The sequence below is a fragment of the Hylaeus volcanicus genome, chromosome 2, assembly GCF_026283585.1.
Source record: "Hylaeus volcanicus isolate JK05 chromosome 2, UHH_iyHylVolc1.0_haploid, whole genome shotgun sequence".
Classification (NCBI taxonomy): domain Eukaryota; kingdom Metazoa; phylum Arthropoda; class Insecta; order Hymenoptera; family Colletidae; genus Hylaeus; species Hylaeus volcanicus.
Genome location: NC_071977.1, coordinates 28,173,166 through 28,196,980, shown reverse-complemented (window position 1 = coordinate 28,196,980; position 23,815 = coordinate 28,173,166). Strand labels below are relative to the sequence as shown.

General features: G+C 38.3%; 3 protein-coding genes across 9 annotated transcripts in view; 1 reads left to right on the top strand and 2 right to left on the bottom strand.

The window, feature by feature from the left end:
* Positions 1-38: 38 nt before the first annotated feature.
* On the bottom strand, positions 39-10,055 carry LOC128885072 (uncharacterized). 5 transcript variants are annotated; one of them, XM_054138826.1, is made up of 10 exons: positions 9,915-10,055; positions 8,651-8,875; positions 7,553-7,750; positions 6,739-6,867; positions 2,912-6,660; positions 2,421-2,836; positions 2,147-2,338; positions 1,545-2,081; positions 1,233-1,466; positions 39-1,121 (listed from the first exon to the last, which is right to left on the bottom strand). In XM_054138826.1, exons 2-10 carry the CDS (start codon positions 8,842-8,844, stop codon positions 39-41), a joined length of 6,732 nt encoding a protein of 2,243 aa, XP_053994801.1. In that variant the 5' UTR covers positions 8,845-8,875; positions 9,915-10,055. The 5 variants fall into 5 exon arrangements, with proteins under 5 accessions (XP_053994801.1, XP_053994804.1, XP_053994803.1 ...); XM_054138829.1 differs by having other exon boundaries at positions 2,421-2,833; XM_054138828.1 differs by lacking the exon at positions 9,915-10,055 and adding an exon at positions 9,668-9,891.
* A 99-nt stretch (positions 10,056-10,154) lies between these two features.
* Positions 10,155-12,395, top strand: LOC128885077 (cyclin-dependent kinase 9). Its single transcript, XM_054138840.1, has 7 exons — positions 10,155-10,395; positions 10,494-10,578; positions 10,920-11,010; positions 11,087-11,253; positions 11,338-11,579; positions 11,655-11,802; positions 11,875-12,395. The coding sequence occupies exons 1-7, from the start codon at positions 10,289-10,291 to the stop codon at positions 12,181-12,183; spliced, it is 1,149 nt and encodes a 382-aa protein (XP_053994815.1). The 5' UTR covers positions 10,155-10,288; the 3' UTR covers positions 12,184-12,395.
* Positions 12,396-12,444: 49 nt separating this feature from the next.
* Positions 12,445-23,815, bottom strand: part of LOC128885076 (SPARC-related modular calcium-binding protein 2) — a 33,398-nt gene continuing 22,027 nt past the window's right edge. The window contains exons 3-11 of one of the 3 annotated variants that reach the window (XM_054138838.1): positions 22,233-22,392; positions 21,353-21,724; positions 20,692-20,916; positions 15,370-15,420; positions 14,234-14,314; positions 13,833-14,066; positions 13,470-13,642; positions 13,167-13,332; positions 12,445-13,104 (exon numbers count right to left, since the gene is read on the bottom strand). In XM_054138838.1, coding sequence (XP_053994813.1) covers positions 13,016-13,104; positions 13,167-13,332; positions 13,470-13,642; positions 13,833-14,066; positions 14,234-14,314; positions 15,370-15,420; positions 20,692-20,916; positions 21,353-21,724; positions 22,233-22,392 — 1,551 coding nt within the window. In that variant the 3' untranslated portion in view covers positions 12,445-13,015. Of the gene's footprint in view, positions 13,105-13,166; positions 13,333-13,469; positions 13,643-13,832; positions 14,067-14,233; positions 14,315-15,369; positions 15,451-20,691; positions 20,917-21,352; positions 21,725-22,232; positions 22,393-23,815 lie in introns of all 3 variants that reach the window. The other 2 variants (XM_054138837.1, XM_054138839.1) reach the window with 2 other exon arrangements.

Sequence of the window (23,815 nt, the reverse complement as noted above, 5' to 3'; positions counted from 1 at the left end):
GTATGTACAAAAACATACGCAGCGACTGATCTATAAATTTAAGTATTGATCTGAGAAGATTTAATATCTGCTTTTTTAAGTATCGTGGGCTCGTCTTTTAGAAAGGTTCCCGATCTAGAGCCCACCATAGGTTGTTTGGCAACTTCCCCATTATGGCACTTATTTTTTACCTTTTCGTCGCAAGGGGTCTTACTAGTTGTTCTTTTATTTACGACCGCAGCAGTTTTACTTATTCTGTTAGTGCCAGATGATTTTGGGGAAGATCTTTTGCTAGGGCTCTCGGAACCCTGTTGATTCGGCACTCCTTCTTTCTTATCTTTCTTTACGGTAGGGTGATTGATCATGGATTGCGTAATCGGTCGTATATTTGTGGGTTTACACGACACGTTATTCAATGACTTACTTGGAACATCGGGTGTCTTAGCAGCATCTAGAAGACTTCTTCGCAAACTAGGCGAACCATGGTAAGCGCTTATAGCTGCTGCCCTGCTTCTACTTGCCGCAGTCGAACTTTCCAAAGATCTAGGCGTTCTTCTTGCTATAGTGAGCGGGCTTCTTGTTTGTATCGGCGGCGAACTTTTCTTTGCTTTGTCATAAACTTGCACCTTGTTCGTTGTCTTCCCTAAAGTCGGTGAAAGTTTATTTGACGCATTTGATTTAGGCGTTGTTGTGATTTCAGTCATAAGACTGTCCGTAGACATCGATGTATCCATTTTACTCGTTTTCTTTTTAGCAATTGTCGGCTTATTTTTCGATTCTGCTAAAGAATCCACAGATAAACCTATTTCCGCGTTTTTCTGTTTAAAAGTTGGCGACTCTGGCCGTGTAATGCCGCAGCTCTTGCTAAGCAAGTCTTTTTTTATGTTCGTTCTAGTTGCGTTAGGTTCTGTTAAACTGTCCGAAGAAAGAGCTTTCACGTCTTTTTTAATGGGTAACTTGATCTTTGCTAGTGTCTTTTTCTCGGTGGCGCGTTTCATTGCCGGGCTAGACGTTCGGGATGAATCCGAGGACGAAATCATTATTTTTCGACGCGGTTGAACGATTATCTTTTCCGGGTGTGTTGGTTGTACAATTTCTTTAGGAACAGATTTATTTCTGGGTTCCAAATACCTCGATTTTACCTACAAATTTGTATATTAAAAATATAAAATAATAATATTGAACTTGTTAAATGTCACTTAACGCAATTTATAATTTTGATCATTGGAAAAGTTGATAAACCCATGGATTACCTCTATTTTATTGGGCCACGATTTCGGTCTACTTGTATCTGCAGTAGTCGGCTTATCATCTTGCATTTTACGTTCCAACGGATCGCTTTTTGGTTTGTTAATCACCTTCTTTGTTTGTTGTACCGTCGTCATTTGTTTTAAAGTTCTGTCATTATGTTCAGAAATAACCATTTTTACGCGCTTCAAATCCAAACTGCGATTCGTTGTTAAACGACTCGACACTGGTCTTGTTTCCTAAAAAAAATCAATTTCTTATAATCATAAGCATTCTATAAATTTCATTTTATTTATGTTTCATGTAACGTTATTTACTTTTACAAAGTTAGAATGCCTCGATTGACGTTTCGAAGTTTCATGAGGTAGAATCACAAGGCATGCCAATTCTTGTATTCTACGTCGAAGCTCTAGGTCCATTTTTAACCATGTGGTGGTTCTTGCTGCTCGTGCTGCGTCCCTGACTAAGCACTTTTCCACGCGGCACTGAATTTTTTTCAAAAAGTCAACAAACAGAGGACCCCATTTAATTTTTTCTTGAGCTTCATCTACTTGCGCGGAAGCCAACATTTTATGTAACTTTGAATAACTTTTGCATGCCTGTTCGGGAGGCAAACGTTCCGCAGCCGCCAAGAAATTATCCTCTAAACGACTGATGTTCCATGTTAATTCGCGACCAAGAGATTGAAAATTCTCGTTTCCCAGTACCCCTGAGAAATTATCCGATAAAAACTTTACCGACGTTTCTAACAAATTTGACACCATTCTAAACACTGGTTCTGCCCAACGAATATTTGGCAAGGTTGCAAGGAGCTTGTCGCAATCCATCATAGTTTGAAGTACGTTGTCCGTAGACTAGTAAAGAAAGTAAATGTGACATCTTTGAAAATCAATTAAAGGATACATTAAATTTCACATACCATGTGTACAATATGTTGGTGGTAACATTTTTCCATGAGTTCTCGTGGAAGGGTTGCGAATGCTTTACACGGCCATATTCGTACAAAATGTCTGGTAATCCATCGAAGAGATTTTCGGTACACTTCGTCGAGACCATAAGCCGCTGCCAAGGGCATACATTCCAATACGCCAACAGCGCATATTTGACAAGGCTGCAACATGTATGGACAACAGGTGAATAGTTACGTTAATTGGAAAATGCATTTTCGAATAATATACAGACGCTGTAAATACCTTATGGAATAGATGACAATATTTAACTTTAAGCGTATATCCAATAACTTCTTTAAGCCCTTCCAAGCATAGCATATCAGCTAATGTTGCCAATTCAACTATACTTATAGAATCTGGTATGTTACTTTCGCCACTGTATATGTGACACAATGCAAAATGTACCGCATCGTACGAATATCCTTGCAAAGAAATAACATTCCCTGCACTTTCGATCCATCCTCCGCTAAGAATCGCCGCAAAATATTGACAACGAGAACTCAATATACATTTGTGCGCTCTTATACGACGACCAGCTACATCGATTGTAACGTCTGTATTAATTTCTTCTAAGAACATTCTTAACAAATCTTCTCCCAATCGATTATACGGTCTTGCTCCCGCTAAACTCGACGTTTCAGTTTCTTCTGTACTACCTTCTGAAAAAGATACGAATTAGTATAGAAATGAGAAAAAAAAAAAGAAGCACCTAGTACAAATGATGGATTATTTACCAGCCCCAGAACGACCCATGCTACTCTGCATACTGCTCAAATCAGATTCCGATATGATACCTTCGCCATCATATTCTCCCGTTAAGTCTTCCAGAGGAGACTTTTGCTTAGACGGTAGAGAAGTGCTCATGACAGAAGGGAATTTTCTAGGAAGTGGCCTAACAGAGCCATTCGTTCTCGACATAACCAATTTACTTTCGATCCAAGAAGTTTCTGGAATACTGTTACACATACGATACGCAGTTCTATCTTCTTTTATAGTTAACATATCCGTCGTATGAGATGCAACAGGCGTTTTATCCAGATCTGACAATCGCACAAAGTTCGATGTTGTCGCTTTGAGATTAAGTCCCATGGTCCTCTCGTTTTTCTTCGCCGTTGCATTATGTTTCGCGTTATGATTGTCATACGTTGCCTCTGGCTTCGTATAGTCTGGACTTTTCAATTCGCTTTCAATTTTCTTGATCGTTTCGTTCAAAGATTTATGAGTTTCAGATATTTTATTACCTACAGCAGGAATTACTTGGGTTCGATCTATATTTGGCACTTCACCATTTAATAACTCGGATAATTCGTAATCGTGATTATCGCTATCGGGAGATGGTCCGCTACCGCTACTAATGTCAAACGTTTCGCTTTTACGTGTCTGTCCTTCGGTACTCTCTGTACACGTTTTCTCCCACGCGGAGGTTTCCGAATATTCGTCTTCGTACGCTTTAACATCGGTAGCGTTAAGGTTCTCCGTAGTTCGTTCGGCTTTTAATTCCGTATATTCGTGTTCTTTTACACTCACGCGAAGTTCCTCGTTAATTACTTCGACGTGAGAATTCGGAGGTGTATCTCTTACATCGTATTCGAAGGCATCTTCCGAAGATGTGTCCATGTTACTTACGGCTCCGTTTCCTTCCTGAAGAAGTTTGGAATTTCTCTGACTAGCACATTCTGATTTTGTTGCATCGCTTAAAGAATGATTCGAAGAACTTTGTTTCGCTTGTAGTTTCTTCAGGTCGCCCCGATCTACGGAGAGACTATGCGCACGTTTGTGCTCTTTTCTGAACATTATTTCTTTTGCAACGTGTCCATTGTTATTAACACCTTGGGTTTTATCGACGTTCCAGGAGTGCCGTTTAAACGCTGGCCGAGACGAAGACAGAGTTCTTCGTCTTACCACCGGAGAATCGGAGTCTATGTACATAAATACTGGTTTAACTTTTTCTTTAGTAGATTTTTGATCGCTCGACGATTGGTCTGGCCTACTTGTTGTACTGTTCTCGCTGGAATTAGTATCGTTCAACTTTGTTTCCACTCGTTTATCACAAAATGTAGAGAAACTTCTCCTGTGAGTAGGTTGTACAGTACTTCCCGTGCTCTTAGACGAATCACTTAAATCGATAAACATGGAGAAAATATTTTTCTTGTCACCTCCTTCGATAGGCTTTTCAGATTTGTGAGTAGTCTCTTCCGTCTCCGGTTTCTTATTTTTCGCCGCAGCATTTGTACTGGATATATCAACGTAAAATTCGCAATAAGATTTACTACTGCCATTCTGTTCTTTCTTCTCTGCTGTACACAGCTGTTGCTGTGTAACAGGTTTGCGATCCATATCTTTTAGATTAACAAAGAAACCCAAACTACCCTGTTTGTCGTGAACACTCGTTTTTCTGACAGGTTTCTTGACACATTCGGAAGTTGAAAAACTTTGGGACATGCCTACATGGGAATTGTTCGTCGATTTGGTTTCGGTTTTGTTGCAATCGCTCATATCAACTACCCAAGCAGTCATAGAAGAAGCCATTCTTGCAGGTTTTGTTCTCGATTCAGGTTCACCCATAATAACGGAACCCCCCGAAACGATAGGTGTTGACTCAGTCTTCCGACGGACAGTAGGACTATCGGTAGGCTTAGAGTAATCCGAAGTGCTGACACCGCCAGAAATAATAGGTGTGTTCTCGTCACACTTAATCTTCTTTAGCGTGTCTGTTCTATTACCTTTTTCTAAAATGCAATTTAGCGTAACAGGCAAACTGTTACTACAACTGGTCGACGCATCCTCCAGCTCTGCATGGTAATCTATAACCTCTTCACTGGCACTTTTCATTACAGGATAAATTATACCAGTTTTACTGTCACTTTGCAGAGAATTATTATTTTCTGGCGGTGTCTGATTAATCTCATACTTCCCACTGTCTAATGATAGATATGGTATTGCATGATATTGAGTACTAGATGGAATTTGAACATCTATATTAAACTGGTTCATTACAGTGCTTACAGGAATTGGAGGTTCATCTGGCGGAATAAAACATGAATCACCATCGACGCGATGCCCTGAATATTGAGGTATAGCATTTTTAAACACAAGATTACCTTGTCGTCGTTCATACTCTTGTCTTAAGACTGATATCTTTTCGTCATTAGGATCTAGTTCAAATGTATTTCTCCTAATGAGAGAAGGTCTCCGAGTATCTTCGACTAAATTTGTATCTTTGTCGTTCGTTTCTGTTTTATTAATTACATTAACAATGGTATCATTGTCGTTAGTTACTCGCGATATGACAGGTCGATCATTGTTTATATTTTTATTATTGTCAGGACAAGGAGAAGGGTGTGCGCTTTCGCCACTGTCTGCTTCTTTAATTTCTACAACCAAAGATTCTTTGTTCGTTTCTGCGTTTACATTTATTTTATCCTCGGATGTAGAATCAGTTCTTCTTATCTTCCGTGTATCCGTAAGCGGTTCTAAATATTCTGTAAGTTTTAATTCTCTTTCGAACTCTGCCACTCTTTCGTGTCCTGTTTGTAAATTAGAAGTTTTTAAAGACGTAAATTTATAACACTGATCGTCCGCAAGGTCATTAGAACTACTTGCGACATATTCAGAAGAATAACAGGTATACGATTGTGGCTTGCCATCAAAGCACTGATTGTTAGTTACACTCGAAGCTAAAACTTCTACTTCGTCATTGAGAGTCGATGCATCGATAAAATAATAATTGCTTGCATTAGAGGAACTTTTTTGTTTCGGTATATTGAAAGACACTTCAAGTCTTACATTTTCCGATTGTGCATTTTCACGTTGAGAATAACTGGAATGGCGTAACTTTTCATCTTGCTGCTTTTCCGTGGATTCCCCCTTTGCGGATTCCTTGTCTACATCGGTGCTCACAGAAGATGCGTTACCGAGATCAATAAACTCAAACGACTCGTTTTCGTCGCTACCGCAATCTGACTCATAAAATGGATCGCTAAGTACGTGGTTTTCGTATTGAAAAATTTCATCCGTGTGTAATTTCGCCTTTTGAGCATTATCTGTGGATGAACTAGAGGAATCTAGTTGCGGTTGTTCTGCATCGACAGAAGAACACGTTGCGCTATGTTCGTTCGAAGTACATTCCATCAATCCTGATTCTACCAAATCCTTTATATGGCATGTGCTACTATAGTTATTCGCTGAATCATAGCGCTCTGCGTCTACTACTTTCTGATCCTTATTATTTACGCGTCTAACACGTACTTTATCAAAATCATCGTTCGGAGAGGTATACCCTGTGACTTGCAATTCCTCAAAATCAGTACTCGAATTCTCGGACGTTGTATTTTCGTGTGGACTTACAGAACCAGTTTCTAAACCAGAATCAGCCATATCGGATAAAGTGGGACTTAAATCCACTGTGGCATACTCTCTCACATTTCTCGCACTTTTAGTGCCAGTTGTTGAATTGCAGTCTGTTGTTGTACAATTGGCATATCTTTGACATAAAGATAAATATTTATGAATATAAATTGAAGATAAAGTAAAATAAATTTCAAAATATTTTAATTGTAACCTTTTATTGATGTTGGAAATAGTATCAACACAGGATGCATTCACAAATCTTGATTGGCGAGTAACATTCAAAATAATGGCTACCAATAGTTGTTCTTCTTGTGAGCAGTTTGAATTGCTATATAAAAGCCTGAAAAAAAGCATGTAGTGTTGTTAGAACATACATAAAATAAGGAAAAGGTAAAGATATCTAATATATGAATTATTCTATCATGTGCATTCTATAATGTTTACAGTAGGAGTGACAAATGAAATACTGTAACATGCTGGTTGCTATAATTTATATTGATGGTCAAAGAAGTGTATACTGAATAATACAAACGTGAATATGGAAATATTAAACAAAAATTGTAGCTGAATACAAGTAATAGAATTTGCAGAAAAAATAGTTTCATTGTATTTACCCTACTAACAGTAAAATATTATATACAATTATTTAAGAACAATTTCTACATGTTATATATTAAACATCGATTTATTTGATAGTGTACTATAACAAAAAACGAAAATAAATAATTTTTGAACAGGTTCAACAAAGTACATAGTATTTTATTAAAGAAAAACTTGTAATACATAATTTGTACAAAATGCATGCAAATAAATACGTTTAGATTTGTGTAAAAGGAATATATGAAACTTTTAAAATGTTAACTTAGGCAAATTTTGAGTTATTTTGTTTAACCACTACGTTTGGTTAAAAATGAAATAAATATACTTTACACAAATATTCCCAAATTAAAGAACAGTCCATGCAAGTAGAATTCACAGTATTCCAGTAACAAGTACTAGATATATGATTGACGATATGGCGATACCTCACAAAGCCTTCAATGTGATGAAAAATTCCTGGATTATCAAGGATGCAATCAATGTGATTGTTAGTGTATACAAAATAAGACTTGAGGACCTTATAAAAATGTGGGGCTCTTGTTTTAATAATACACTGGTTTGTTCGTATTACATTATATCCATGTATTATGTTAAGATCACAATACAAGGAGCCCGTAAATATTCTACAATAAAACACTCTATTCAGTTATGTATTTAAGAACTTATATTTTGTACACATAATGGCTTTATACACACATTCTCATTGGATACAATTTAAAGATAATTATAAAGACAAGTTCAAACAGATGCAACAATTATTATATAATGAAATAAAATAGAAAAGATCCTTAATAATTTTTAGGTTGCTACGAATAGTTTTGCATTAGGAATGTCAGATATTTATTAATTTTGTACAATATATGCCAATCGCTTTGATATTCAATATTATACACATTAGTTATACAAATCACATTACATGACTAAGAGCAATTCACTGACACTTTAGATACATCATGCATGAATGTATAGAAATGATTATATTGTTAGGTTGAATACAATTTGATAATTATTTATAATGGTATTGACCTCATCCAATTCAGTAGCCTTGAAGTATGTTAAAGAGGATATATCACTGAATTTTCTGAAGTTAAAATTAATTATCACTCATTCTTAGTTTTCAATGTAAAATTATTAAAAATTTTGAGTTATGAGTATGAGTTTGTAATTCATGTGAATATAAGGGTGCTTAATTAAATACATAAAGTGAAAAATAATAAGTAATTTTAATGTATTTTGAACTTAATTTATTCATCATTATTTAATCTTTTTTACTCTAAAACACTCAGTGATATACTCCTTTCAATATACTACAAGGCTGTTGACATCTGTGAAATTGGTTCTATTGTAAATAATTATCTGTAACTTATGTTTATTTGGTAATGAACTATTTTCCAAATGATATAACTAATTCTTAACAAAATATTTTTTGGCTTCATGGTAATTTTAACCAAATTAAATCTTAAATGTAATACTTAATAATTTCTTTATTTTTTGAACATGATAGTACAAAATTATTACTTTACCTTAAAATATTATTTTGTAGATCACTTAGAGTTTTTGCAACAATGCGGTTCTTCTCTGCTTTTTGGTACCTTTTAAATGTTTCACTTGAAGGAAGCTCAGGCACGACAGAAGCATACAGCTGATGGCAACGAAGCCATTGACATGTCCTGTCTAAATTTCCACTTCGCTTGTTGTTGCTCCTGCCTCCAGCCATGAGGCATGTTTAATGTTTCATACTTGTCCACCTTTAACAGATAAAGTAAAAACTTACAATGAATATAAAAATTGAAATTGACACATATGACACATTCTATAAAATGTTGAAACTTAAAGAAAAAAAGGAAGTTACAAAACTACATATCTTCATAAATTTATTTTTATATGTAGACATAAATTTTTAGGATGTAGTAACTTAATATTTATTCAAAATTAACAGTGAATCAATAATAAACGTAAAGAAAATTAACGATTCTCTTTTCAATGTATGCATTGCTGACGAAGTACATAAGAATTTCAAGGTCAATATAGTAGTACTCCTTGCATGACAATTACTATTCCTTATAGAGTATCTTTAATATCTAAACAACGATTCCAATTATTTACACGAACCGTTCATCGTTGCAAAATAAAGAATTATGTACTCAACGAAGAAATATTACATAATATCGTTTTTAGAACATCGAAAACGTGTTGGATATTTGGTGAAAGCATGCAGCATGCCACTTTATTATGTTTAACCTTAAATTCAATGCGCAAGTATACATAAGTTTATGAATGAAATATCACTACAAATAATCGAAATGGAAATTCGAAAATTTTGCGAATTTAAAATACGAGATCCAAAATCAACCACGTACAAGTTTAGGACAATTTCAAGGAAGAATCCACAGTTAGTAAGAGATATTACGCCAAGTAAACGATACCCAATATTTGATTAACATTATGGGTTTTGCTATTCTGATAAACGAAATAAGAAAGAGAGCGTACTGTCATCAATCATAGTTTTTTGACATTTGAAAAGCACTGATCGAACACACCTTGCTGACTGTCATTCAACGCATCTTTCTGCATAAAAACCAAGTACGGTTTCGGTTTTGGATAACAGTTAATATGCGTAAAGTTAATACGTTTTGACAGAGTGAATTTACTTCGAGGAAATTACAGAATGACGGAATTATTTTTGTATAAATTGTTGTATGGCATTAGAACATCTTCGATATAATTTTGATAAGACTTTCTCAATAATTTATTGATCGCACTTGGTACATATACGTATGTACGTACCTCGCATTATTTCGGTTCTTGAACACCGGTCCGGTTATATCATGATTACGCGTTGTTGTAAGACGAAATCTTCTCGCGCATTTTGTTGGACACGTTTGTTACAAAATTCGACGGATATTAACGGTACGACAATATCAAACGTTTACTTGTTTGTTGTTCGAAACACATAAATATGCGACGATCGTTCTCAATATGAAAGCGTGAGACAACTTACGGGCTGGCTACACCAGGTGACGCGCGGATCGTGATCAATTTTTTGTTTTGAGGTTATGTGCAAGAATGTTTCCGTCAAACTCTTTCGTGAAATGAACGTCATGAGTTCTAGCCTACGATGCTATATTGCGGGAATTGTGTTTACCTGATGAATATCGAAGATGAACACAAAAGAAAAGGAGAAGTATATCGAGGACTTCGATTTTCCTCATTGCGACGAATCCTCGAAATATGAGAAGGTTGCAAAAATTGGTCAGGGCACCTTCGGGTAAGTTCAATACAAAATTTTAATTCATGTTTATGTTATGCCTCGTGTATGAGTAAAAATTTTTCACTCTTTTTCCAATAATTATGATTGCTCTGTAGGGAGGTGTTCAAGGCTAGAGATAAGAACTGTACAAAAAAATTTGTAGCTATGAAAAAAGTATTAATGGATAATGAAAAGGAGGGGGTAAGTACCCACTGAAATATTTGATTGCTAAGTGGATAGTCATCCTTCAAAATCTTAAAAAAATTGTTTCGGAAATTTGTATATATTCCTGTAAGTTCTTTGCATATTATGAGCATTAATTTATCGAATGATGATTTTCCATTTTTGTCCATATCATCTACCTGTTTACATAAATTATTTAAGCAAAGTCAGTAACTTGTTATCTTCTTATTTTATTTTGAACAAACTTTCATACTTGCATTGTAATAAAATATATAAATTATATTCAGTCTTGTATTTGCAGGATTTGAATTATCATTCTAATAAACTGCAACGTGACATTAATTACTTTTCTCTTACAGTTTCCTATAACTGCTTTAAGAGAAATAAGGATATTGCAGTTACTAAAGCACGAAAATGTAGTAAATTTAATAGAAATATGTAGAACACGAGGTAAGCAAACATATGTTTTGAAACAATATTTTCTTATGAAAATATGGAATAGTTAACGTTGAGAATTTTTTTCTAGCAACTCAATACAATCGTTATCGTTCTACATTCTATCTTGTATTTGATTTTTGTGAGCATGATTTGGCAGGTTTACTATCAAATGTAAACGTTAAATTTAGCTTAGGAGAAATTAAAAAAGTTATGCAACAGTTGTTAAATGGACTTTATTATATTCATAGTAATAAGGTAAGCATAGATAAATTGTGTGATTAGTAAAAAAATACTATACTTTATGAGAATGCAACTAGCACAATAACTTTTATATTATAGATTTTGCATAGAGATATGAAGGCTGCAAATGTTTTAATAACAAAAAATGGTATACTAAAATTAGCTGACTTCGGGTTGGCTCGCGCATTTAGTGCAAATAAAAATGGTCAACCAAATCGTTATACGAATAGAGTTGTTACTCTCTGGTATCGCCCACCAGAACTTTTGCTTGGTGATAGAAACTATGGTCCTCCCGTGGATTTGTGGGGTGCAGGATGCATAATGGCTGAAATGTGGACTAGGTGTATATACTTAGCAATTTTTTAAAAACTTAGTTGTATGGAAGGAATACCTTTTTTAATTTTTCTGTTTCATAGGTCGCCAATAATGCAAGGAAATACAGAACAGCAGCAACTCATATTAATTTCTCAGTTATGTGGTTCTATAACGACAGAGGTGTGGCCTGGAGTGGAGAATTTAGAGCTATTTAATAAAATGGATTTACCTAAAGGTCAAAAACGAAAGGTAAATACATACAGAAGGCACGCAATATATATCTATAGACTAGATAATCAAAAACAAATACTTTTTTTATAGGTCAAAGACAGATTAAAGCCGTATTTAAAGGATCCTTATGCGTGCGACTTGTTAGATAAACTATTAATTCTTGATCCGTCTAAAAGATATGATTCGGATTCTGCATTGAATCATGATTTTTTCTGGACCGATCCGATGCCTTGCGATCTTAGTAAAATGTTGGCACAACATACGCAGAGTATGTTCGAGTACTTAGCTCCACCAAGACGTCCTGGCCATATACGTCAGCCACATCATCAAGTACCTGGGGGACCAGCAAAACCTAGCTCTAGTATGACTGACAGTGGTTACCAAGATCGTGTATTCTAGCATGTTCCGTTCAGATGAATGTATCTTCTGTTCTTTATTTCTTAGAATTGTGAATAATGTAATGTTTAACAACAACGGCAACAGTAACGTTATTACTTTAAGTTAACATTAAATGTCTGACTTATGAAAATAAGATGTACGATTTCTTTATGGACATATATGTATATATATACATACATATATATATATATATAAATTTTATACAAACGGAAGCAGTCTCCTGATTTATACCTTACTTCCCCAGAAATGTCGGTTCCTTAATTGTTTTATGTCAAAACAAGATTTATTTTAATAAACAAATTTCAATTGTACAATTGTCTCAAGGTCGATAGTGTTAATAATTATAAAAGAAATCTTAAACACGTGCGAGCCTAAATTTACTAAGCTTAAAGTAAACAATTTTGAGTAGTACTCATGCAACGAAAGACAATTAGCGAGTTCAATAGTATTCAGCGATTGTTCACATAATTTCGCGTTCGCGTTATCGTGGTCATGAAAAAGCAGCGTTGCGCGTAGCACCGAGAAGAAGATATTTAATATGTACACGATCGTATGCCCGTAATACTTTGTTATTCTTATCCTTAAAACTATATCGTTATTATGCTAAAATACACTATCGTATTATCAATCTGTGAGGTGATTAAAATAAATGACGTGACAGTGGTATTCATCACCGGATATAAAAATACAAATAAAATTCTGTTAACAGTAACTGGCTTTCTCGTGAAAGTTCCATTGCTCGTGTTACGATCAGCGTATTAAATGAATGATCACTGTGACATATCGATGAAATGACGAACACACATTAATTATATCACATATCTATATATTTCTAATCGTCGTCGTTTTTAAGAAGCTGATCCAATGGATTCGGACCCATTCTCTTCGGTTTACTCGTAGACGCTTTCTCCGTGCTGTCAGCTGAAACACAATCGTAAATATATGTTTTGCAATTTTCAGAGAAACATTTCAAAAATAATTACATGGCGTTGGCCGTTGCGCGTTTAAACAACTGAGCCACTCAGTCATACTGATCCTTCTGTCATTGTTAATATCACAGTATCGGGGTAATCTTTTGCCACATCTCTGAAGCTGTCTATTGCTTGCCACCATTGTACGGAAACTTTTCCATTCTTTTCTTTCCAGAACCTGAATAAAAATAGCACATATATTTCCCGACTTAGACTTGCTGGATTACGAATATGTGCTGCAGTATGGTGGTTACGAATCATTATACTGGATGATGTTACGCAATTTTTAGCTTCTTTAAAAAGAGCTATACATGCCTTGTTCTTGTTCTTATCGAGCATAACGAAGTGCCAAGTCGCTGTTTGTTCCTCTTTAGAAGCTTGCCACTTAGCTGTTGTTTCTTCGGAGTCTGTACTGGAAGCCTTCATCTTCTTTTGCATTAAATCCATTAAATCGCGCAGAAACAGTTGTTTCTTTTGCTCTGGACAACCTAGTACCGCAGTAACAATGCATCGCTTAAATTTTGCGCTCGCACAGGGGGCATAGTTACGTACTAATTAAAATAGACATAACGAAAAATTTGTGTTTATATGTTACGAGTCCTGAAATAAAACTTCTTTTTTGAAGGGGATGCACCAGCTAAAAAGTCGGAAAGCTTAGATATCGTATCGTTTAGTTACCCTTCATGGGTCTGCTAGGGGTAGGTACTGGATTACAATTTGGAGTGCGGTCTTTAGAAGATGTTCCAGGAATTGGCTTGCCGGTATCTTGATAGACGCACCAACAGTAACCAGAGTAACATTGCACTCGGTGATACCTTCCATCGGGAGTACATTCAGGTACATAGAACTTCTCTTGAGAATGTTGTCTCTCGTCTTCCAACACGGATCGTCTATCCGTCAAACAATCATTTGCTAAAAATTTTATTACATTAAAAGGGCGAAAGGAATTTTATACCTGATTACGATATTCACGATCCTACAGTAAATCGTAGGGTCAAAGGGTTAACTACGTCAAATTTAATAGATCCCTAATTTAACACCCTGATGATTTTGAGCGATGCATATACAAAAATACTGACCATCGCTATCTTCCTTGGTGTCCGTTGGATCATCGGTGAACGTTGGTCGAGAATGCACTGGAGCAGGATTCCCTTTCAACACTGCGAAAGACAGAGAATAAAATCACTACTCCAGCCATCGATTATAATTAAAGGAGTACAAAAATATCGGCCCTTTCACCGTGGACAAAATTCCGAGATTACTGTCAATGATTATGTACAAGGAAATGTTTAAGAAACTTTGCGAAATCTCTGACTCTTGAACGAGTGTACGCAGCGACAAGAATTCTCTTTCTCTGTACAGACTTGGCGATTGCTTCGTACAGTTTGTTAAAGCAGCGGTTAATATGGAAAACGAAACTCGTATTTACACACACGGTTCATCGAAGTCTTCCACTTTCCTTCGTCCTGCTCGTACAGAATTTTCGAAAAAAAAAAAAAAAAAAAAAAATAACCGTCACCACCCGACAAACGTGACTGTTGTTTGAACTTCAGAGACGGGTAAAATTTTATCCGAATAGTTAAGAATATAGCATGTTATATTAAAAGTTGCGTTTGTCCGTTCTCTTTTTTTCTGTTTCTCGAAGGGTTTATTAAGTTTATTCGGATAAGGGATTCGCCCATCTCTGGAACACGGACGTACTGCTCGATATATTTTCATTATTTCTGTGTCTTCTGTTTGTACAGCGCATGCATGAAATTAGAGTGAAAGCGTATTTATGAATGATCATTTATAATACAGTGTGCGTCGCCTTTCTTCTTCGTAGTTTCTCAAACGGGTGGTGACGCACAGTTTCAAGGAAAATATTTTTAGACAATTTTGTATATATACAGGTTAAAGGATGGTAATTTTACAGTAATATGTATAGTATATAAAGCTACAATTTTTCGATTGAGACCGTTGCTATTGGATTGCTGCAGGGATGCTTGCGGATTCGTCGTTATAATAGAGTAGCTATCTAGGATTACTAATAGTAAGTTATATTATTTTATTTATGTATATAAAATTAATGGCTGGTCATACGTATCGATCAGCTTTAACGAACAAGAAATCCGCGAGAATCCGTGGAGCAGGTGGACAGCAACGATAGCAGAGATTTGAGAATAGGTTGATAGAGAAGTAACGTGACAGTGCTGTTTGCAGAACTAGGACTCACCTTGGTCCGTGGCCCGGGTCCTCTGGGCCTCAGGGACCTCGGGGCGCTCGTCTGCGGGGTTCAGCGACAAGAACAAACGTACTAAATGATAACAATGATGTCACTCAGCCGACCGGCCTTACCTATATGTACAATGTTTTTTTGTCATTCGCGCATCGCAGGTTTTCTAGCAGAGCAGCGAGCGGCGGCGAATAATCGAATTGGTTTCTACAAATGTTTTTTCAGGCAGTAGTCTCTCTCACGCGCATCCAAAGACCGTATTCTTTTACTCTACGGTGGTTATACACGCGAATACGTGAAACCCTCCTCTTTCAGAACGGAAGGTTCTCAAGATTTCCGTTCCCCTTTGCTCGTACCAGTTACAAATCGAATGTACTCATGCGACGTCCTGGCATGTCGTCAATATTGACCATGCGATGTTCGCGTTAAGGGCCACAGACTCGGAGAAAACATTCTACGGTTACTGAAAGTTTCGCAAGTAGCTTCTACCAACTATGGTTAATCTTACAGCGGAGAGTCATTGTTTCTACACTTTTTTTCATTGGTCAGTTTCGTTTGGTTAATTTGAAATGCGTCGATAGGTTTCGGAGCGAAGAAACTCCTTATTGGTCTCGAGAGAGCAAAACAAACGGGAGACTCGAAGAAAGGCTTGGGGATTGTATTATTTAATGACAATAACCTGTTTGAACGACATTACTTTATTAAAAGGCAAAATTACCCCTTTGAAACGTTACTATAAAATATAGTAATTCAAAGCCTTCCTCAGGGTGGACAAATTTTCGTTTACCTTGCTCTCGAGAGTAATCCAAAGTTTTTTCATTCCTAATAATAGAGAATTATTATTACTGGTATTACGTTAATGAACGATTTGATTAGATTAGAAATTCACTCTCCAGAATCTCTCATTATTTTGAGTAGTATAGCATGCATACAGCTATATAACAAATTTTCTCCGAGCCCAATTTATAAGTTTTTGCGATTTACATGCTCGGGGTACATCGTGCACGAAGGATTGGTTATTCGTACTTGTAGCTTGCTAAGGAAATTGCGATCGTTTCTTTCTCGTTCGTTTCTGAATAAACGCGAGCGAATGAAACTCCGCGACGAACTCGAGAATAAGAGGCTCGCGTCGAAGCTCCGACAATAAGACGATGGATATCGACGAGTACAAGATACTGGCTCGCAAGAATGCGATTATTTGACATGCAATTGACCACTCTTAATGCTAACACTTCTGCATCGATACGAACGCGCGAAAGCGGAGTACTTGCTTTGGAGAAATAGAAGCATGTACCGGGAAAGCATTCTACTTTAAACGAAGAAACGAAACCTTCTCTGTTCGCGATTCAAAGAAAACGTACAGTTATAAATTTCTACGTATAACGAGCATTTGAAACGAGAGATAAATCAAGCGATACAGTTGCTTTTCGATACGTATAAATTTCCATTTTTATTTATTTAGCGTTCGTTCGTAATATCGCCAACTAAACGAAAACCTTTGCAAAATGTGAAACCGATTTTAATCCATCCTACCCCAAACGGTTAAACGAAACACGACCCTCGTCGCTCAAGTACCTGGGCCAGATTGACGTTAACGGGAATGGCGAGTTCCTGTTTCTGCGATGAAATGAGCGTTACACGTACGAAAAACCTCGTTAACTTATGAAACAAGCTGATAGTTCGCGTAGGCGCGGATTTACGAAGCGACGCGTACGCGCGGATTCGCGGAGCGACGCCGCCGCGCGGGCGTTTCGTTCTCGTAGGCTAGCCGTGAGGTACGGAGCATGTGCACGAGGTCAATTGCTTCAATTCCTCGGGTAGCCGGTTGCAGTGTGGGCAAACTTCCGGCAGGATTCACGAATGTTAAGCGGGCCGACCACAGAGACGGCCCTTGGCGTGCGCGACATCCTGTCGAGGCACCGCCTGTAATTTATGCCACGATTTAGACGCCGAGACGACGACCGCGACGACGATCTTCCGGTATTATCCTCAAACGACACGCAATAAGTAAGACTGTGAAATTTTTATTTATAGCCCCACGGTCCCAGCGTCCCCGACTGACCCACGTATTTCCTTCGGCAGCCACCTTTTGATTTTCGTTCGACCCTACGCAGGAGCTCGCGCGATGGTCGGGCTATCGCTGGATGGGACGTGCGAGGGTTGTTCGATCTCGTGGGAACTATTAGGGGGACCAGAGAGTAATGTCAATATTTGTTTATCGTTTTTATCGATCTGACATTGAAAATTTGCACACTCGATAGCGACAGGTTTAAGGACGATTGGATAATTGATTAAAATTGGAAACTTGTTATAAATTTATTTGTTCGAATTTAATGTAAAAGAAACTAATATTTCGAATAGGCGTGTAGTCTTTATCGCAACTGAGGATCGACGAACGACTGATGTGATTGTTATTGGACTTTGCTGTGTACAAAATTTTCGAGTTTGAGGCAATTTCAAAGTCATAGTATAGCACACAACAGCGACAACCTTATGACGGCCAGAACATGGTCCATATGGTCAAAAGAGTCGAGGTGACTTTTACCTTTTTGAGTAAAAAGTATATTTTTACATTTAAAAATATCGCGAACATGTAGCTCGCCAAGGACTGATCAACTTTTGTCTAAGATATATTTTAATTGCGCTACTGAAGATATCTGAAAAATATCTGAAAAATAATAATTTAACGGGTAGACCCTGTGTATGTGCACGAAGAATGTTTCTCTGCTTTTATTTTCGAAGAGAATTCAGAAGACAAAAAACGAGCATCCCTGACGAATTCGAAGGACGTGGCGATTGCTGTAAGAGGCACAGAAAACGCCTAAAGCGCAGAAGATGAAAAGGAACCGCACCCTCTGCGCACGATGTGTTCCACGACTGCTGGAAAATTCATGAGACCAAATGTTGACGACACCCGCCTTGTGAAACACGATACAGGCGATCCCGAGCTCGTGGAACCCAATACAGATGGCCTCGATCTTTGAGGATGTTCGATACGTCTCAGGAGATCCCAGAAGTCTTGAAAGATTCCATTGGTTCCAGGTGTACCATTGGTACTACGACTCTTGGGATCGTCTCAAAATCCCTCGAGAATTACGTGATCAGAATTCTAGTAAAAGTAACTTCGTCCTAAACATTCCTACTGTCGAACGTGACTCGAACCTTCAGTCTCCAACTTTCGTAAATAATTCCTTTATCGACATTCCTACTTTTGAGAAGTAACTTCAACCATAACGTTCCTACTTCACGAAGCAGAGTACACGGAACGTTCTCTGAAGCAAGAGAGCTAACGTATATTATATTTATGTAAATACGATAACCACGTGGAAACAAACTACGCGATCGCCGCGGGGCATCGCTTTCTGTTGGTTTTGTTTCAAATTTTCAAGCCGTGAGTGGCGTTATATCGTCCGAGTTTATGCACACGGGGACGAGACGCGACGGTTATCGCGTGCTATAATAAAATGTCAGGCGATCGTAGACTCTGAACGAACGAAAAAGGAGTGCGACGAATTTCAATTCGACGGATATACCGATCGCGTGTAAACGGTAAATTACGGAAACATTATAATAACGCGCGTAATAAAACTAAGAACCTATGATTCCGTGCGTGTATAAACGATCCAATTTTAGATCTCTTCATCTCGATCGAACAAATTATGGCTTTTCGCAAGAAACATCGCTTTATCTGCTAATAAGACGGCGGCACAGCCATCTCTCCTGTTACTAATAAGCTACGATAACCACGTACATCCGCACGCTAATTATTTAATCAGCTCCTGTAATTAGATCCACGACGAATTCGTGTTGCTTCAACGGATTCTGGGAACTTTTAATTGCGTAAATACTTGAAGGTGATTCATTTAAAAGGTTGACGAAACGAAGCAGGAATATGGAATTCGTCGTGGATCTAATTTAATCCTTCGAAAGCGACCAAAGAAGCAACCTTCACCCAGGAAACGTGGAAAGAGGAGCACTGCGCGCGGTAATTGCTCGGATGCGATTGCAATGCTACGCGAGCAGATAGATTAGCACGTGTTAGGCAGCGTAAGTATGAGCGTTGGCGTTAATCCCGATTTACGATCGCCATAAAGTCTAACCATACCTGAGACTTTAACACTGTTTACGTCTCGAACTTTGCGCTCATAGTGCAACGACTGGATCAGTTGCGAAGTGCAAGAAATGGAGTTTACTAACACTATGCAGTCCGCACATCAAATCGAGATTTTTTCGTTCGGTGCCGGTGGGACTGACTGATAGTTTTCGCATGACACCGGACACCAGAGTGTTAATAATTAGATAGAACAACTAAACTTGGCGTCGTATATCGAGCTTAACCATACGTTGTTCCATTCTTTGCGCGACGATCTTCGACTTCTTCCATTTTTTGCCAGAGGATAAACATACAAAAATAAGGAAACACGATGTACGCGGAAGAAGATAAAAAGTACGATTTACGTCGGAAGATTTTTCCTGCGTGTTGATAGTCAGAATAATGTATCGAATCATAATTATTTGCCATTCTTTTTTTTATTAGTAAGTTGACTTATTTCAATATATGTGGTTTGCATTTATTATATTAAGAAGAAAATGACTATACCTCGGCTGTAAAAATTGTTCGAATAATAAATACACTGATATTTTCTTTAAATTTAATTCGAAAAATCAGGCTTCCAAGGGTTAATATAAATAACAACATGTTTTTATTGAATCTATTAAAAACAACGAGTGATAATGGCAGAAACTAATACCAGAGCTCCTAGAGGAGACAATCATTCATGGCGCAACAGCGTGGCGCCGCTTCGCAAATATTGCCGCGTTCAAAATTGATTTATGCATCGAATAACCTCGGCTGTGACCTTGAGAAAAAACTCCCGACTAACAGGAAAGCAGATTTAGTCATGTTTACAGCGCGAGTTCCGCAGTATCTAAAGAGAATGTCCTTGAATGGAATTCAAAGGGAATTAAAATTTTTGATAAAACTAATTCCATCGGGTCAGGATTCTATATCTGTCACATGGACTGATTATTAATATCGCGTTGCTAACAGGTGAATTTCTCTCATAATTTCTCAAATTTATCAACATAATTTGGCGTAATTTATCAACATCAAAATCGCACGTTTTGACTCTTAAATTGGGGTGATCCTCGGACCAACAATTATCGCAATTAAAATTAAAATCGACGAGCTTTGACGCGCGACGATTTCACACGGACAGGAAGGTCGAAGATCGTCGATAGCGCAAGTGTCATCCAAGGGGCGAGACCCTCGAAGATCTGCCTGTATCTTGAGAAGCCACGTGCACCACGTGTTAAACTTACGAGTGAAGTCGTTCGCAAGGCAGGCACCCCATTCTTGCCTGGAGAGTTTCAAATCCCGATTTAGGTCGCACGTGCGGGCGAACGTGCGGGCACATTTCTTCGGTCTTACCGCCTTCTTCGCGAGCCTCCGGAGCTCCTTGTACTCGGCCCTGTCCAGGTAGCCGTCGCCGTTTTTGTCCAGGGTGACGAATTTCCACGACAACACACGCTCCACGTTCTTGTCACCTATCGATCAATCCACGGCGGAAAAACGATATAAAACTAGTTCAGAAATTTGTGGATGGCGGGCGAGTTCTTTCCGATTTTCAAAAAAATTTTTTTTTCAAAAATGCAAAAATAATTTTGTTTAAAAACGAGGTTTCGACCTCGGCGCCCTCCTTTGCCACGTTGACTGCCGAACTACTCGCGAAAATTTATACGAGTCCAACGCTTTGTTTCTGTACGATTGAAACTTATTTTTACAATTTCGCCAAAATTCATGAATCCTATACAGATTTATTTTCTTAAACATGTCACGATCGGAATTCATTTATTTAATCCCGTCCTTCCGGCGACGCTTGCAGTCTTTGAAAAGTCGGAAAGAACTCGACCGAATCTAAACAACTAGACCACGGTATCGTTTCTTTCGATACACGGTATTCCTTTCTCCATGTATCCTCACCGTCGGTGGAGATGTTGGTCCGCCTGTACTCGATCTTGAAGTTCTCGATTAGGTTCCCGTTAAACTTGGACTTCTCCGCGCGATCGCAGGTGTTCCTGTGCTTACTGCTGTACTGCCTTCGCTGCTTCCAGTTCGGCGAGCGCCTCCTTTGGCCGCTCCTGGTGGAAGCAGCAGATCTGGGACCAGGTTTCAAACATCTTGGTCTTTGGTGTCTTACCGAGGTGTCGGGCAGCGGTCTGCCCTGCGGTGTCACGCACCAACAGTACCCGGTTTCCTCGTGACATTGCACCGGTGCGTAAGTGCCATCGGGACGACATACTGGTCGTGCGCCTGGCCTGGCGGTCAGCCTTGCGGAGAAACACGCTGGCGTCTCTGGATGGACAGGTTCAACGACGTTGTTCCTCGTTAGACGATTTCATCGATATCTTTCGTTTATCGAGATCGTTAGAAACGATGCTGGGTGTATCAAAATCGAACGCTGGTTGTAGCAAGCCGTTTATTATCTTTGATATACTCGAGATGCGCGAGGGATCATCGCGAAATATTAATATTCTTGGGACTGTGAATCGAGGCTGTTGTTTTTTTAATAGCGATTTGAATAGAAACGTTTAAGCGTACGAAAGTTTTCGATCCTCAGCGTGGTCGTCATTGGATAACAGACTTCAATTCGGACTAATTAGTTCTGCTCTGTTTTTATAAACTCGCTTTTATACTTGCGTATAATTTATATAATTCTTTTTGGTTGAAAACTTTAAGTAGGAATAATTATGTAGCTACGAATAATTGTAAATATATTTTCACATTTTCAGCATCGTTGAAGTATAATTGAACTACCGGCGAAGAATTTTATCGTTACTGTGAGTAGAATGTATCACCCTACCTGGACAAGGGCCAGTGTGTTTGATAAGAATAGACATGCCTTGACACTGCTTTGAGATGACCTGACACTGACTCGAATACGTAACACCGTCGCTCCCACATACCGGTGTGCTCGCGCCGTCACTCATTGTGCACTCGGCTATCCTTTTCCTGCACTCCTCCTAAAACACACAACCCACACCACGTAGGTATACATTAAGTCAACAAGTACTTGGTATCGAAGACGCGAATTTATTTCAATTCAAACGAAGTCGAGAGTTTATCGATTATTTTTGTACACCTCGAAGAGGGAAAAGAAACTATTATACAGGGTGTCCCAAAACTCGGGGAGGAGCCGGAAATGGGGGGTAGCTGAGACGATTCTGAACAACAATTTCCTTTGCAAAAATGTCGGATGGGGCTTCGTTACGGAGATATTAAGCGAAAACCCCGACCAATCAGAGCGCGAGGATGCCGATGCAGCGCTCGCGGTAGCCAATGAGCGCGGCCGCCTAGCGCGAAGCCTTCGCTACCGCGGCCGCTCGAACGGTCTACGCGCGCTCTGATTGGTCGGGGTTTTCTCTTAATATCTCCTCAACGAAGCCCCATCCGACATTTTTGCAAAGGAAATTGTTGTTCAGAATCGTCTCAGCTACCCCCCATTTCCGGCTCCTCCCCGAGTTTTGGGACACCCTGTATAGTAACATTTCTTCAATCCACCAGATTTCTTATTTCTCTTAATAACGTCATTTATTCTTCTGCTAAAACCTGAAGAAGCCCACGAACGAGCGGCTGAAGCGTTGTTTTTGTTAAACAATAATAGCTCCTTGAATTTCTCCCTAACGAGTATAAATTGTTCAACCCGATTCAACGAGATCAAACAAAATAATTATCTTTAATTGTCGATAATTGATATTACGAGGAATATGTTTGATTCGCGATGAGTAACGTTCATGAATCACTTCGTGAATACCCTTAGCGTGTTCGACTGGTCGATACTACGTTACGAACGCCACTTCTCGTTCATTGGAAGGATATGATGACTCCTCGTCGAGCGGAGCCGGCAAAGAAAGGGATTAAAATTAAAACCGGGCGGATGTTTCGCGACATGACTAATTCTTTGACGATTTTCCTTGAATCCGTCGACATCGTTCGGCGTTCCGAGAAGTTCGCCAGTGCATTATGCTATCATCTTTCGTGACCTCTCACGCGCGTCTGCGAATCTCATTCCTTGCCCATAATTGGTGGTCGTGTTCCAACCTTCGAAATGGTATGTACAGTACGGAGTAAAACTGAATCAATAGCGCAGATATCGTTGAAAAACCTTTGTTTAAATATTCTGGTCCTCGCCTAGGTACCTTCCTATTATTTGACAAATTTCTCACTTTGATATTCCTAATCCTTACTGAGATAAAATTTCAGAACTTTAATGCCTTCTTTATTGCATTTTTCATCTTTCTTCAACTCCGCGGATATTATAAATCCTGGCGTAGTTACGTGGTTCATCGAACTTTGATATAATTTCAATTCGAAAAGGGTCTCGAACGACTCAAAGAGTCCAACAAGGCGCAAGTCATGTTGAAGGTTGAGAAAGAATGAAAATGT